We start from the raw sequence: 16,883 nt of genomic DNA on the forward strand, positions 1-16,883 counted from the left end.
CAGTAACCACTGGACCACCAAGCCTCACAGTGTTTGCTTATTTATTTATTTATTTATTTGTTTGTTTGCTTATTTTTTCTTTTTTTTTTTTTTTACAGGAAAATGAATGTATGAGAATAAAAATCTTAGGAGACTGTTACTACTGTGTGTCGGGGTTGCCTGTATCCCTACCGAACCATGCAAAGAACTGTGTGAAGATGGGACTGGATATGTGTGAGGCTATCAAGTGAGTGGAATGAACTGCCTTAACACTGGGGTCCAGGGGGCTGTTACAAGATCATTATGTATCGCAAATAAAGGATTGACTTTGACATTTGTCACCAGAGTTACAGCTTCTTTTTATCTGAATTACGATGAATATGTAGATCTGTGCCAATCTGTATCTCAGTGTGCTGGGTGTGGATCTAGGGGAGTTTACAGTATACCTCAGTGTGCTGGCTGTGGATCTAGGGGAGTTTACAGTATACCTCAGTGTGCTGGCTGTGGATCTAGGGGAGTTTACAGTATACCGCAGTGTGCTGAGTGTGGATCTAGGGGAGTTTACAGTATACCACAGTGTGCTGGGTGTGGATCTAGGGGAGTTTACAGTATACCACAGTGTGCTGGGTGTGGATCTAGGGGAGTTTACAGTATACCTCAGTGTGCTGGGTGTGGATCTAGGGGAGTTTACAGTATACCTCAGTGTGCTGGGTGTGGATCTAGGGGAGTTTACAGTATACCTCAGTGTGCTGGGTGTGGATCTAGGGGAGTTTACAGTATACCGCAGTGTGCTGGGTGTGGATCTAGGGGAGTTTACAGTATACCTCAGTGTGCTGGGTGTGGATCTAGGGGAGTTTACAGTATACCGCAGTGTGCTGAGTGTGGATCTAGGGGAGTTTACAGTATACCTCAGTGTGCTGGGTGTCACCGTGTTCTCTGTGCCTCATTCACTAATACTGCTGTTTAGTGCTAATACTAGTGCTGCTGAACTCCCTGGAAGCTCTTTTGGTCCATTCTAGTGTAGAGCCTTGTTCCCACCACATACTTTGCTATTGAATTGAGCCGTCTAGTGCCTTGAATTGAGCCGTGTAGTGCCTTGAATTGAGCCGTCTAGTGCCTTGAATTGAGCCGTCTAGTGCCTTGAATTGAGCCGTCTAGTGCCTTGAATTGAGCCGTCTAGTGCCTTGAATTGAGCCCTTGAATTGAGCCGTCTAGTGCCTTGAATTGAGCAGTCTAGTGCCTTGAATTGAGCCGTCTAGTGCCTTGAATTGAGCCGTCTAGTGCCTTGAATTGTGCCTTGAATTGAGCCGTCTAGTGCCTTGAATTGAGCAGTCTAAGGATCTGGTTGGGACAATGTGTCCTGGTTTGGAATTCAATGAAAGAGCTAATGCTTTATGAAATTGAATTTGCTGTCAGAAATGCAAATAAAAAGCGGTTTTGAATTTCATGCATAGTTTAGAAACACACTGCTGAGCGTTGCAGCAACATTATTATTTTGTTTACAGAGACTAGAATGTGTGAACTATGCATCAGCTGCAGAGTCACTTAAAACAACGTCTCACCTGAAAGAAGGAGCACAAGGAGGTTAAGTGACTTGCTTAGGATCACGTTGCTTGTGGGCGGGCAGCAACAGAAGTAGGGGATTCATCTATTCCCCTTGACCCTCTTTCTCCTCGTCTCACTTGTTGTTTCACCCAGGCGGGTGAGAGAGGCCACCGGAGTGGATATCAGCATGAGGGTCGGGGTTCACTCGGGGAACGTGCTCTGTGGGGTCATCGGGCTGCGCAAGTGGCAGTACGACGTGTGGTCACATGATGTCACCTTGGCCAACCACATGGAGGCCGGAGGCTTGCCTGGGTGAGACTGACTCTTGTACAGGTTTACCGGAGTAAAAATATATTAAAGCATGTAGTGAAAGCATAGGAAAGCATTGAAAAAGCGCAACAATTGGAAAAGCTTGGGAAAGCTGCAAAGTTAACATGCACATTTAGCTAGTGGTCTGACCCACTCCGTCGTGCTATTTGTGTTTGATGTGCTTTACCCCTCAGGCGAGTCCACATCACCGACGCCACGCTGAAACACCTGAACAAAGCTTATGAAGTAGAGGAAGGCAATGGGCACCTGAGAGACACCTACCTGAAAGAGCAGAATGTCAAGACATACCTGGTCTTAGACCCCCGGGTAACTATGAGCTCTTCTCTGCCCCTTCACTCTGCACACACCGGGCATTGTCTGCGCTGCTCAAAGCGACAGAAGAAACACTGTTTCACTTCTATTTATAAGCACATGTTTGTAGCACCGCTCTGGTTTGGGGTTGTCATTAGTATACCAATAGTTATTAGTATCAGTCAGCTTTTAAACGGCTTTATGAAACCAGATACCAATGGTAACAGCTCTGCAAGTAGGATGTCATGCAGAGCTGTTCAATTAAATCATTTCCTGTACGGTCTGGTTTCTGAATTGTTTCTGAATGTGCTAGTTGCTCTTCACCGTTTCTCTGTTGTGGCTTGTAGTCTATTATTGGGGTTTTGTTTAAAAGGGTGTCTGCATGTTGGTATTAACGACGAGCTAAAGAAGTGCAGTAATACTGTACAGTTGAAAGTGTGCAGGCAGGTTTGTGGGTGAATGTTAATGGTTTGATGTGGAATATCTTCATGCTAAGCATTCCTGGCTTCATATGATGGGGCTGATAACATGCAGATAACATGCTCAGATATACTAACAACTTGACAAAGTGAAACTAGCCTGGAGAGCATTGGGCCATGCAGTTCTCAAATTATTCGAGACATGAAGGGTCTAAGAATGTTCAGTCCCATATGTTCCATTTCCACGTAGCTGCATGATCGCGTTCAGGTTTCAAACAGTCTGTGATCCCAACAGCATGCACCATGGATCTACATCCAAACATCCGGATTCCAAATAATCTACTAGACCATTTTTAAATGCCTGTGTCTTCCTTCTTCTAACATGTGCTTTCTTGTTTTCAATGCTCTGACCCAGTCGAAGGAGCAGCCCATGAACAGAAGCCACCTTCCCAAGCCCCGGGTGAATGACGGCCTGAAAATGCGCGCGTCCGTGCGGATGACCCGCTACCTGGAGTCCTGGGGGGCAGCCAAGCCCTTCGCTCACCTCCAGAACCGGGAGGCCCTGACCAGCGAAGACCTGGCCTGCAACGGCAAGCTCCACAAGGTACCTGACGGGGGGGCGGGGCGTTCTGGAGGCAGGGGCGGGGCGTTCTGGGGGCAGGAAATCAAGTTGGCAGGCAGACGATTTGGAGCAGACTTGATGTTTTCTTTACTTTTTGTTTTTGTTTTCTAATAATAAATACTTTGTTCACAGTGGAAGTATCCTTATTAAGTGCAACATCCAATACGATTGAAAGGGTTCAAGGGAAAATCTGAAATTTATTATTTTTCTATATTCAGTAGACACTCGTTCGTAGCAACACGACGGTGCTCTTTGCTATGCTGCTCCTAAGTGGCGGTTGCTGTTTTGGGGAGTGACGTCTGAACAAAGGCAGTCTGCCTTTCCTGATACTTAAAACGGCTGCAGTACAGGCTGCCTTCTTTTCAAGTGTGTTTGTAGTGAAGACACTTTCTAAAAAAAAAATCAAACTTGTCCTCTACAGCCGCATTTATTTTCTTTACTTTTTTAAATGTGGGTTACATGTTTACAGATAAAATATTATTGTCATTATGAAGGAAAGAATGCCCAACTGCACAAATAGATACTACATAACAGCACACAATCAGCAAGCTTTGTACAGCACTTCCAGTCACTTCCCTTGCTCTTTTTTGATGTCTATTCTTTTGTATGATCCTTATACAGCTGTATTATCTTGTAGTGGCGATCATGTCAAAGCAAACAAGTTTTTTTTTGTTGTTGTTTTTTTTTTCTTTTACACATTGCGGGAAATAAACGCTGGAATGATCAAGCAGAGAACGAATTTGCCTTGTAAAACATACTGATAAGCACACCGCACAGACGTCTGGGTGCATTCGTGCCAATTAACGGAAGTTTCACGGTATCTGGATAAGGGCGATTGCTGAGGATGTGACGTCACAATGACATCAATGCTGCTGTTCAGCGATGGCTGCTCTACCAGGTGTTGCTACTAAGAAGTGTCTACTGTGTGTGTAATAGAATATAGATATATATATAATATCTGTATATATATATAAATATAGATATATATATATATATATATATATATATATATATATATATATATATATATATATATATATATATATATATATATATATATATATATATATATATATATATATATATATATATATATATATATATATATATATATATATATATATATATATATATATATATATTTATTTTTTTTTTTACAGTTGAACAGTTCAATTTGTAATAAGGCTAATTGTGGGGGGTGTGGGTGTTTTTTCTTTCTAGGACATACCCTTGCATTCCATAAACTGCCACAAGACACAGGACAGGTAAACGTGAAACGTTACATTTTGAAATTTAGAGATTTTACGGAATATTCCACATACTTACAAAACTGCCAGGGTGTGATATTTCTATTTGCTGGTTGTAGAATGCATTGTTCCTGCATGACGGGCCAGGGTGTGATATTTCTATTGACTGGTTGCAGAATGCATAGATCCTGCCTGAAGGGTGACACCCTGAGCTTCGTATCCCTGCTGATTTTTCTTCATGTTGTATACGTTGTCATTCCTCTTTCCTGTTCCTGAAAATCCTTCCGTTAAACGGGACATCAGTCCAGTAAACATGCTGTCCTCCAGTCTGAAGAGACTGCACTAGTTTGTTTGTCTTGTGAATGCTGTGCTAGTCTTGTTGAACTCCCTTTTGTCCTCTCTTTTGAATGGCTTTCCCCCGCAATGCCTGTGTTTTGTATGATGTTTCTCACTGTCTGTCTGCCTGCCAGCCTGGATGGACACACACAGGAGCTACTGCCACCTTCTGCCTCTTTGTTAGTAAACTATAAGTGAGTCCTGTCTCCTCCTACCCTCTGTCAACTGAGCTCTCCACTAACTCTGCTGTGCTGGTGAATATCCCTCAACAATTGCCTGGGGTCTGACTTGACTGGCTGCACTCCTCATTGACCGCAAGGTGGAACGATCATTTTTTTATTGGAGTAATATCAAGAAGTATAACGCTAATGTTGGCAGAGCTGTAACAGTGCAGGATAGGGATCTGGTAAGAGTGGTTATGTGTTTGAATCATGTAACAATGAAGCAATAGTACCGCACCAGGTTTTATTGTTTTAAACCATTTCAGTCTCTAATTTTAAAGATTTTTAAAATTAGTTAGCTTTTTTGCTTCCCTTGCCATCCTCTTTGTTAAAGCTAGACATTATGTCAAAGTTCAGCGGTCGTCGTCTCTCTTGTGGTAGTGCCCCGCAATGCAGCTTCCTGATTGGGGGATGACAGTTCTGAGGTTCCTAATATATATCTATATATCTATATATCTATATCTATATATATCTATATCTATCTATATATATATATATATATATATATATATATATATATATATATATATATATATATATATATATATACATTCTTATAATATATGTTCTAGCCAAGTGTTAACATTTATAATGATAATCTAAATCTGTTCGGAACAAACATTGAGAAACCAGCACCAGATCTGGCAACTGGAATAATTCTCGAAGGATCTTCTTAATCAGGTGTGCGTGACTGGCTCTCTCCTCATCCTGTTTTCTTGTTCTGCACAAGTCCCCGTAACCAGCTTTCTCACAGACCTGCAGCATGCACTACATTTAAGCAGCATGGAGAGCAATGCAGCCCTGACCCAAGGACAGGCGAGGCACTCTGATTAAAAGCAATGCAGCCCTGACCCGAGGACAGATGAGGCAGTCTGATTTAAAAGTGTCTCTCTATCTCTGTACTCAGAAACAAGTCCCAGAAGAAGAAGTTTGACGAGGACCTGCACAATAAAATGATGACGACGATCGATGGGCTTCAGTCTAACAGGTATGTAGCCCTTTTCTCTGTGAGACTATTCAAGTTCAAAACCCTTTTCTGTGTGAGACTCTATTCCCGGTTCTTCATTTCCACTGTGTTTCCTCAATGAACCCCATGTCTTTCACAGGCAGTGGATGAAGAATGAGGGATTTTCCGATTGTCTGTGTTTCACTGAAAAGGGAACAGAAAAGCAGGTATGTTCCCCTTTGTTTAGGAAGCCCTGTCCGTTCTACACAGTGGAGGGATTTTCAAACTTTACTCTTCAAGGGCCCAGTCGTAGCTTGTGTGCCTGTAGGGGTGTGGTGAGTGTAAGAGAGAATTTCCCATGTCACTGGTGGCCAGGTTACCCTTACAGTGAGAGAGGTCACACTTGACTCCTCACGGATGACAAGACGATAACTGCTGCAGTAAATCCCCCTTGTTTTCTAATCCACCCACAGGAACATTGCATTGCACTGGGTTTGTATTTAATCCCTTTCTGTCCACTTCATAATAGTCAGAATGGCATTTTATTTTAAGAAAGGTTGATGGTAGATGGTTGGGGTTGGGGTTGCTAAGAGTATTAGTGGGGTTTGTTTTCTGTTACTTGTCAGAGCTTCATCCTTGGTGGTTGTGTGTCCCTGTCCCTTCTTCGGATCTAGCTGATAGTTCAGAAAGGGGTTCTGTTCTTGTGTTGAAATCGATATGTTAATAAATGACAATTCCAAGTCTGCACACCCTTATTATATACTGTGCTAACTGTAAATGCGTAATTCAACCTTTTGAAATGATTGTACTTAATATTTTTTTTCTTTCTTTTCAGTATCGTGCCACAGATCTTCCTAGCTTCAAATACTATATCGCTTGTGCTTCGTTCATCTTCCTATGTATCTTTGCGATCCAGACGTTTGTTGCATTCATGTAAGTGTGGTACAGTAGTTTCAAATGTCACTAGGTGGGGCAGGAGGGATTCATGAGGCACGCCCATGTCCGATCACATCTTCACTGTACAGGAGCGATTCATGAGACACTCCCCTGCTGGATCACATTTCATCTTCACTGTACAGGAGCGATTCATGAGACACTCCCCTCTCGGATCACATTTCATCTTCACTGTACAGGAGCGATTCATGAGACACTCCACTGCTGGATCACATTTCATCTTCACTGTACAGGAGGATTCATGAGACACTCCCCTGCTGGATCACATTTCATCTTCACTGTACAGGAGCGATTCAGCGATTCATGAGACACTCCCCTCTTGGATCACATTTCATCTTCACTGTACAGGAGCGATTCATGAGACACTCCACTGCTGGATCACATTTCATCTTCACTGTACAGGAGCGATTCATGAGACACTCCCCTGCTGGATCACATTTCATCTTCACTGTACAGGAGCGATTCATGAGACACTCCCCTGCTGGATCACATTTCATCTTCACTGTACAGGAGCGATTCATGAGACACTCCCCTGCTGGATCACATTTCATCTTCACTGTACAGGAGCGATTCATGAGACACTCCCCTGCTGGATCACATTTCATCTTCACTGTACAGGAGCGATTCATGAGACACTCCCCTGCTGGATCACATTTCATCTTCACTGTACAGGAGCGATTCATGAGACACTCCCCTGCTGGATCACATTTCATCTTCACTGTACAGGAGCGATTCATGAGACACTCCCCTGCTGGATCACATTTCATCTTCACTGTACAGGAGCGATTCATGAGACACTCCCCTGCTGGATCACATTTCATCTTCACTGTACAGGAGCGATTCATGAGACACTCCCCTGCTGGATCACATTTCATCTTCACTGTACAGGAGCGATTCATGAGACACTCCCCTGCTGGATCACATTTCATCTTCACTGTACAGGAGCGATTCATGAGACACTCCCCTGCTGGATCACATTTCGTCTTCACTGTACAGGAGTGATTCATGAGACACTCCCCTGCTGGATCACATTTCGTCTTCACTGTACAGGAGTGATTCATGAGACACTCCCCTGCTGGATCACATTTCATCTTCACTGTACAGGAGCGATTCATGAGACACTCCCCTCTCGGATCACATTTCGTCTTCACTGTACAGTGGGGTACAACCTGCAGCCACTTTCTAAAAGGATGCTCTGCAGCACAGTAGCAAGAGTAGCACAGGCACCAATATGAAAGGAGCCACCAGTACAAGGCAGACATTCTGTGTGATTGATTTGCATGTATCTGCAGGGCTCTTTGCAGTACTGGCGTGAAACTTGAGAAGTATAACAACCGCCAGGGGAGACCTAGACCTGCTAAGCAACTTGCCTGTCACAAAACCATCTTTTGAGTGCTTTTTTTAATTTTCTCTCGATTTTTAAACAGATTGCTCCAAAAAACCTCAATGAATTTCTTTTGAGTTGTATTGTGCGATGACCCTTTCTTATGCAGACTAGCTGATCCAGATTTAAGTGATGTTCTGATCAAAGGTGATTGATCCTAGTGCAAGTGTGGCTCTGTGTGTGTGTGTGTTCTTATCAATTTATTTTTTCTTCCCCTGCTCAGGACTCCTAAACTGGGCATCTCTTTGGGAGTGTCTGCCTGCATCCTGCTGCTCATTCTGGCTGTGTGCTTCGCCCAATACCTGGTGGTGAGAAGCTGGGCGTATATATCTCACTGTGATACAGTAACTTAGACCACGCAGTTCTGTCCAATTCAGTGAAAGCAGTGGTTCTGAACGGATTATGTGGTGTCTAGGACACACCTTTTAAAAATATATATATAAATTAAAAAAAGAAAGTCCAGTACTACGTACAGACCCACTGAGCTGAATGGTAGTGCTATCTGTTTTCAGTAACTTCCAGGCATTCTCGATCGTTATTGTGCTTCAGTGTCCTAAAGTTAGAGGTTTTTTTAAAGAACTCTCTCTCTCTCTCTCTCTCTCCTGGTTAATCCGCAGCACTTCTGTCCGAAGAGGTCCACGTCATTTCGCTGGCTCTCCGTCCTCTCGAAAGCGGTGGGTAAGAAGCCCTACGTGCGGCTGCCACTGACCGTCATTGCTATCGGTATTACTCTGGTCACAGCCGTGCTGAACTTGGTGAGTGCTGCTATATCACGTTGGCATTGGAAATCCACTTCTGTTTGAGTCCAGGCTCAGGCTAGTCCAGAGCACTTCAGTCCAGTTATTAGATTAGATTGCCTTTGTTGTTAATTATTCTCATAGAGCTTTTTATTCCATTCCTTTCACTTCATCAGTTCCTCTTGGTGGTGGGCAGACTTCCTGGTTGATTAGAGGGTCTGTTTCTATCAATAACGCACTTTGATTGGATGAAAATAAAGCTGTTCATATGCCATACAGCTGGTTATTGAGTGTGACTCGTTGTATACAAATCCTTTAATAGCCTGTCATTCCCAGCCCTGTGATTTTACTACAGCCTGGGAGTGCCCATTCCCTGGGGTTTTTACTAATAGCACTCCTGTCTTTGCAGTGTTTCATTAAAACGCCTGGTGACAAAACTGGTTTCAATGCCACAAATTGCAGTGACTCACTGGAATGTTACGAAGAAAATGACCTGTACTGCCTGCCGGTGAGTACAGCAGTTGGACTTGTTTGTGATCTGTGATTAACCTTAATAATAGATGTGCTGTATGGGCCGGGCTGTTGGCTATATTGCTACATTAGTGGTAGAACAGTGCTCTGCACACTTCCCTCCATGGGCTGATTACAACTCCTGAGAGAAGCCTTCTGAAGAATAAAGCGAGATCTCAATGACACTACACTTTTTTAATAAGAGTTGTCTAGAGGTTGAGACGTATCGTTCTACTCACATGCAGTTGTCAGCTTCTCTCTGTTTGCCTCCTGCTCACTGTGCATGGGAGTTATAGCAAAGTGCACAGGATGACACTCTGATAGTCTGGAGAGGCCACCCTACCGCACTTGTAAACAGAAGAGATGACTGCAATGTATGAACTCATTGAACTGTTGCCAACTGGAAGCTTTTAGTAGGCGTAAGTTGGCAACACTTTAGTGTTGAGAGCTTTTTTTTCCCCAAAAAATGCTGGGGTGGTTCTGTGTTTGTTGGCTGCTGCTTGTTAGAAAGCTGTATGAATACGTTGATCAGGAAGACTCTCAGCACATGGGAAGGTATTCTAGTTATGTAAAACAGTCTTCATGAACAAATATTAAAATAAAATCAACCCATTTAAGCATTCCTGCAGTTTTGTAATTTAAAAGTGTGGGAGGTGTATCTTTCAAGCCAACACATTCAATATTATTAGGGACCCAGTGCAAGACTCAAATAATCCTGCAGAACTGTTCAATCATTCATTCATTCATTCATTCAAAGAATGGACAGTGAAGATTCCATGTAGTCTTCAAGGTGTATTGAAGATAATTAGATTACTGTTATCTTCCACTTCACGATACTGTGTCCAAATTTTAAAAAAACCTTCAATTCATTAGTCATTTAAAGAATGTTTTCAAAGTCTGTATTAATAAAACACACTTTGATATTGATGAAAACCCACTTTTCTTGAAATAGCTCCTGGGTTACAGCTCTGGGACCAGGGGCGGATCTTGTTGGGTCTTTATTTTTCATTTTGCTCCTGTTATTATGAGGATCAAACACAGCAGGCTCGCAAACATGCAATTACCTGCTGTCTGTTTGCAAGGGTGGGAACCTCATTAGGGGCTCTACAGCCTTCTGCACACCCAGCAAACACTGTGATCACTGGGCTCCTGGTAAGGGCCATAAAGAGCCAGTGATAGGTACCATTGAGCCCAGAGATGGCAACTGATCCTGGGACAGGGCAGTGGTTTAGGAGGATGGGTGAAATACACCGATGTATAGAAAACGAGAGTCTGGTTCTTCTTTGTCCTCCAGTACTTCACCTATTGCTGCATCCTGGGGCTCATCACCTGCTGCGTGTTCCTGCGGGTCAGCTTCGAGCTCAAGTTCCTCCTCCTGGCGCTCGCCTTCTCTGCCTATTATACCATCATCCTGAACACACACTGGCAGCTGTTCCAGAGGTACAGCCAGCTGCTGTACACCAACAAAACTCTCCATGTGTCCGGACTCATGAAGGATCCCGGAACGATGCTGTTCCAGAGCTACAGCCAGCTGCCGTCCACCAACCAAACTCTCCATGTGTCCGGACTCATGAAGGATCCCGCAATGATGAGCTGCATTTACCTCATGTTGTTTTTTTTAACGATGCTGATTCTGATGCGACAGGTAAGCAAGTCTTCATTCAAATTAAAAAAAAATATATAACAAAATAATAATAATAATAATAATGTGTGTATATGTATATATGCATGTGTGTGAGTATATATACACATACACACACAGTGTATTGGCACACCTCATTGCTTCTGTAGTTTTTAATTTGATGTGCATATGAAATCAAACCACTGTAACTGAAAATGTTGGGAAATTGTCAAAATAGTCAATTTACTGATTGTCTAGCTTAATTGATGACTTTAATAGACACATGGAATTCAATTTAAAATAGTAAGAGAAACAGAACACATAGCCACAACTGGTAAAATGCATGAGACTTTTTCAAGTTGTTTAAAATGCCTAATTAAAGCACAAAGTGATCTAACATTTCCATGGGTGCCTATTTTTTATGTGATTACTGACCAAAAACTGAAATCCTGACACCCTGAGTTTTTGCACAGTCTAAGCTCAGCTTCATAAGCGTGTATTAGCATTCCCCACAGTCTGCATTCACGGATTCATGGATTGTTTGAACTGTTCCCTCCTCTGTTGGTCAGAACGAGTATTACTGCCGTCAGGATTTCCTCTGGAAGAACAAAAACCGTGAGAAGCAGGAGGAGATCGAGACGATGGAGAACTTGAACCGCCTCCTGCTGGAGAACGTGCTGCCGGCCCACGTGGCCAACCTCTTCATCGGAGACAATAAAAAGAATGAGGTGGGAGCCCTCAAAAACAGTTTACTTACTGAAAAGTATAAGGTAGGGCTCCTGCAAAAACGGCACTATCATCATCACTGTGTGAACTGCAGCAGCAATGCATTGCAATCCTGCTGGAATTCAATTGAGATTCCATATCAGAACCCAGCCATGCCTGAAACCATAACCCTTCCAAGCATGTTATTACATGGTCATCTGCAATAACAATAATGCCATATACAGCATATATTTACAAAGCCACTTGCATCTGCCTACCTTCCATTATTATTATTATTATTGCAAATGAATAATGGCATTAATTGGATATAGTTTCAAAAGTGATCAGTGTGCAGAATTTGAAAGAAGATTCATTGGGTTAGATCAGCTAATACCAATTGAGTGATAAATGAATAAACTTCCTGGCCTGTAAACGACTGCAGGCACCCGTAGGAGTAGATACTGGGAGATAAGAGCGAGGAGATCACAGTGGGATTTAAAATCTGCATGTTAGAATTGCCATTTCCACCCCACAGAAAGCCAGCTGTATTGCACAAGTCTCACCAGGGCTTTGTGTCTCCCACTCTAGTCAGATAAGGGTGGTGTAAATGACTTACTGAAACTTGGGTAAAAATAAAAATAAATGATGTTAATTTGGGCATTATTTGTTTATTGAGGCAGCTAGGTAAACAGATGCTCCACCTGTGCTGGTCGTTTCCATGTCTTGTTGTTTGTGCGGGGGGTCTTTGGAAGCGGTGCCCATTGTAGTGCCATTGCCATGTCCTTCTCATGCATTTCCCTCTCAAAGGCCTCTGTTTACTGTGTGCAGTTGGATCTCCTGTGTTTCTGTAACCGTGCTGATACTGGTGTATGTGTGTGTGCTCTGCTCCTCCAGGATTTATATTACAAGTCCTACGACTGCGTGTGTGTTCTCTTCGCCTCCGTGCCAGATTTTAAGGAGTTTTACACAGAGTGTGACATCAACAAAGAAGGGCTGGAGTGTCTCAGGCTGCTGAATGAAATCATCGCAGACTTTGACGAGGTAATTCCACTGCTGCCCTGCAATGTGTTAGCAAGCCAGTGATACGAGAATCAGCCATGTGTTAGCAAGCCAGTGATACGAGAATCAGCCATGTGTTAGCAAGCCAGTGATACGAGAATCAGCCATGTGTTAGCAAGCCAGTGATACGAGAATCAGCCATGTGTTAGCAAGCCAGTGATACGAGAATCAGCCATGTGTTAGCAAGCCAGTGATACGAGAATCAGCCATGTGTTAGCAAGCCAGTGATACGAGAATCAGTCATGTGTTAGCAAGCCAGTGATACGAGAATCAGCCATGCAAACTCTGCTCGTGGAATCCTCTGATAGCCGGTGGTTTGCCTAAGTGGTGTCGGCACAGGTACTGCAGTGAAGTCCGGATGGTGGTTTTTATTATTTAAATATCTACGTGGTACTAAACGCAACTTTAAAAGTATTGTTAAGCAAAACAATCGGTTCACCTTCAGACGTCTTTTTTTTGTAATATATAATTCACCATGTTTCTAAGTTTCCAATGCACGTATTGATACACAATGGTATTGCAAGACTGTCAGTGAAGTGTTTTTTTTTTCTCTGCAGCTTTTGTCTAAACCCAAGTTCAGTGGTGTTGAGAAAATCAAAACGATTGGCAGCACCTACATGGCAGCGACAGGACTCACCGGGGCCCCCAGACACGAGAACAACCAGGTAGAGCAGCTGCTCATTAATAACACTGGAGAACCACGTCGGGACTGAAGTGGAGCTCATGTAGTGACGTATATACTAGTGTACAGTGGAACCTCGCTAGTAAGGCCAATCAAAGGAACCAGCAAAAGTCAGGGGGTCAGGGGGTGAGGGGGGGGTGGCCTGGCCTGGCCTGGCCTAATGTAACGACTGAAGGAATTGTTTGTATTACAGTATTATTTTTAATCTATATATCAAAAGTCAGTCTTGATTATTGAAGACAACTTTTACGTTGTCAGTCAGAGCAAAACAAGACAAAAGGAAATAAGTGTTCTGAATTGTGAGGTGTTCTTACAGCCAGCTTGTACTGCACTTGGTTGTGTGTTTTATCCATGTATTCATCTTCCACATTGGTTTTATAGGATCGCGAGAGGCAGCACGCACAGATAGGGAACATGGTGGAGTTTGCCATCGCCTTGATGGGGAAACTGGATGGAATAAACAGGCATTCATTCAACAGCTTCAGACTGCGTGTCGGTGAGCAGAGACTCTGCTTTGCTGCAAATCATTCAGCCATCTCTCCCTGTGATAGGAAATCCTCATAGGCTGTGACACTCAATTATCCAAGCACCTCTGGGGACAAGGATTGTGTTCATTAGGGGTTCAGATAATTAAGGTCACATTGAATATACAGTGTTTACTTCTCCCACATAGGAGGGCCTTATCCAAGTATAGGTGCCTGTCCTTGACACTCACAGTAATGGATTTCAGAACTGATTGAACAAACACAAGCATGCATATCAAAGCACTGCTAAAACACAATGGAGCTGAATCTGTTCCACAGCTCCATAGAACAAACAAGTCCATTATCCAGCAAGTGTTAGGGATGGACTTCAAATAGATTTGCATGTATTTATTATCATTATGCTTCCGTTAATAAAAAAATATATATTTCAGTAGAACCAACCTTTTGTGCATTTGAAGCATTGTTTAAATGGATAATTTAAAACAGAGACATTAAACAGAACAGTCCCACTCTGGTGGCTGTAGTGTATAGTATAGTAATACAGTAGTAAGTTTTTTTTTTTTTTTCTCTCCTTACATCAGGAATTAATTATGGTCCTGTTATCGCTGGAGTCATTGGAGCCCGCAAGCCTCAGTATGATATTTGGGGGAACACAGTTAATGTGTCCAGCAGGATGGAGAGCACAGGACAGCTGGGCAAAATCCAGGTGAGCTGGGAGCTCAGGAGGCTCTTACTGTTAAAGATTTGCTTCTAGGTGTTCTGTGTCAGGGATGAAACAAGACTCCTAATGCATAGCAGTTTCATTCATTCCAGGTTTTATTACAAGCTTGTTTAGCGCCAGTCTACAGTTAACACGCTTTAGGTGTGTCTTACTAAACTCATAGGGAAACCAAGAATGGATTGAACTGCTTTGCAATGGGAGTCTTATTTCCATCCCTGGTGCACATTTGAACAGGCACAAACAAGTGACCTGCAAACTAAGCGGCACAACACTGTCCGAGAACAAGACAGGACTCTTATTTCAGAGCTTCTGCACGTCCCCAGTGCTGCGGGTTCCTGGTCACTTGCCATGGAAACACTTTGAAATCATTGTTGACCTTGAAGTTTAGCCACATAACAAGATTTTGTTATAACATAATTATGTAATCCTTAAGTGGTCAATAAAACTAAAGAAACATACCTGCCACTGTCCAGACAGCCTTGTATCTGTTTTTGTAGGTCACAGAGGAAACGTCGAATGTGTTACACAAACTTGGCTATTCTTGTGAGTGCAGAGGACTGATCAAGGTGAAAGGCAAAGGAGAGCTGAAGACTTACTTTGTGTGCACAGACATGAGCAAGTCACAGGGGCTGCACTGAACCGTGAGAGCAAGAAAGACAAGCAACCCGCTACCGCTCCCAAAAAAAAATTCTGCCACTTTTTTGTGGCAAAGGCTCTTTTTTTTGTATAACATATGTTCTTAATAATATTTAACATTACCTTATGCTAGTGTTATGGTGCAATTGGAGAAGTTATTGGAATTGTGTGAACCGGACTCAACAAGGCACGTTTTAGAGAAAGTCGTAAAATCCAGGGGGTGTTATATTCTTGGCAAGATGATGTTGAATGAGGTAACGAGGACCGTCTTGTTGGGTGAAGCATTAATGAAGTATTACCTCATAATGAGGAATTGACAGATTTAGTCAGGTCATGGTAAGTCTGGGGGTTCATTACACACATGGGTTTTAAAAGAATGGCTGTCATACTGCGTTTGACTACACTGGGAATTCGTCTTGTCTAAAAGCTGGAGTCAACTCAACGACAGGGAGGGTTTACTATGATGCCATATTTGGGAAATGGCAGCATGCACAGAGACCAAATTCATTGCATTGCCTGAATGACATTAAATTGAGGCTTTAAGTTGGAGTTTATATTGCTTCAGTTTTAAATGCTGAAATATTTTGTTAATACCATTGCTTGGATATTTCCAGTTGTTTTGCACTTACTTGAAGAACAAAAATAAGTTAGCAGACTTTTATTTAAGATTAAAAAAGGTCAATTTTTTTGTGTAAAATAAATGTATATTAATGTTTTTTCTTTAACATTTGTGACTTTTTGGTTTTAAATGGGCCAAATTATTATTTTTTTTTTTTAAAACAAGCACTGTATTCAGAATCCTGATGTGCCTTCATCTTATTACTATGGAATGTTCTGATTTTAGAAGCATCCATTTAAAAATAGTTTCATTATCTGAAGCAAAGTATCTTCTCTTTATTCACCTGGTAATTTAAAATCTTTGTTAACAATACAGTATTTTATATCAAAGAGCTGCCAAGCAACATACCAATAGTTTACGAAAAAAAAAAAAATACAAGTATACAAAATCCTGGAATGGTAGCTGGGAAAAATTCCTTTAAACGAAATCCAGTTTTTTAAAATGACAGCTTTTAGGTCAGATTTAAGTTTTGAGCTGTTCCAAATTTTTCTTTCTTATGGAATTTTAGAAAACTGCCGATATCACTCCTGAAACTGGAAACCTTAAGGCAATGCCATTTATTTTAAGTTCACTGTGGTACATAAATATAGTGGTGCTGCCATTTTAACTGTAGTTATTATTCTCAGTCACTTGTTATGCACTGTACAATATACATTGTTTTGTTTTTTAAATGCTTAACTGCTAATGAATTATTTTATAAGCACGCCATGGGAAGACAAGCTCTAAACAACAATCTATACAAATGAAGGGCAGCTGATCTTGTTTATAGGGAATGTAGTTAAAATGTTATTTGCACTCTCATTACAGTTTCCACGTTGATATTCTAGTTTCTCC

The 16,883-nt window shown here is 42.1% G+C and overlaps 1 protein-coding gene across 8 annotated transcripts in view; it reads left to right on the forward strand.

The window, feature by feature from the left end:
* LOC121296167 (adenylate cyclase type 2-like) overlaps positions 1 to 16,145 on the forward strand; it is a 42,522-nt gene extending 26,377 nt beyond the window's left edge. For 6 of the 8 annotated variants that reach the window (XM_041221433.1, XM_041221432.1, XM_041221438.1 and 3 more), the window contains 18 exons: positions 99 to 226; positions 1,678 to 1,836; positions 2,028 to 2,160; positions 2,980 to 3,168; positions 4,408 to 4,451; positions 5,898 to 5,978; positions 6,097 to 6,163; positions 6,772 to 6,869; positions 8,498 to 8,582; positions 8,892 to 9,029; positions 9,421 to 9,519; positions 10,816 to 11,166; positions 11,712 to 11,912; positions 12,742 to 12,888; positions 13,464 to 13,571; positions 13,970 to 14,084; positions 14,655 to 14,779; positions 15,292 to 16,145. In XM_041221433.1, the coding sequence (XP_041077367.1) occupies positions 99 to 226; positions 1,678 to 1,836; positions 2,028 to 2,160; positions 2,980 to 3,168; positions 4,408 to 4,451; positions 5,898 to 5,978; positions 6,097 to 6,163; positions 6,772 to 6,869; positions 8,498 to 8,582; positions 8,892 to 9,029; positions 9,421 to 9,519; positions 10,816 to 11,166; positions 11,712 to 11,912; positions 12,742 to 12,888; positions 13,464 to 13,571; positions 13,970 to 14,084; positions 14,655 to 14,779; positions 15,292 to 15,432 (2,409 nt within the window). In that variant the 3' untranslated portion in view covers positions 15,433 to 16,145. The remainder of the gene's footprint in view (positions 1 to 98; positions 227 to 1,677; positions 1,837 to 2,027; positions 2,161 to 2,979; positions 3,169 to 4,407; positions 4,452 to 5,897; positions 5,979 to 6,096; positions 6,164 to 6,771; positions 6,870 to 8,497; positions 8,583 to 8,891; positions 9,030 to 9,420; positions 9,520 to 10,815; positions 11,167 to 11,711; positions 11,913 to 12,741; positions 12,889 to 13,463; positions 13,572 to 13,969; positions 14,085 to 14,654; positions 14,780 to 15,291) is intronic. The other 2 variants (XM_041221437.1, XM_041221439.1) reach the window with 1 other exon arrangement.
* The last annotated feature ends 738 nt before the right edge of the window (positions 16,146 to 16,883 follow it).

Source organism: Polyodon spathula, chromosome 21 (assembly GCF_017654505.1).
Source record: "Polyodon spathula isolate WHYD16114869_AA chromosome 21, ASM1765450v1, whole genome shotgun sequence".
Lineage (NCBI taxonomy): Eukaryota > Metazoa > Chordata > Actinopteri > Acipenseriformes > Polyodontidae > Polyodon > Polyodon spathula.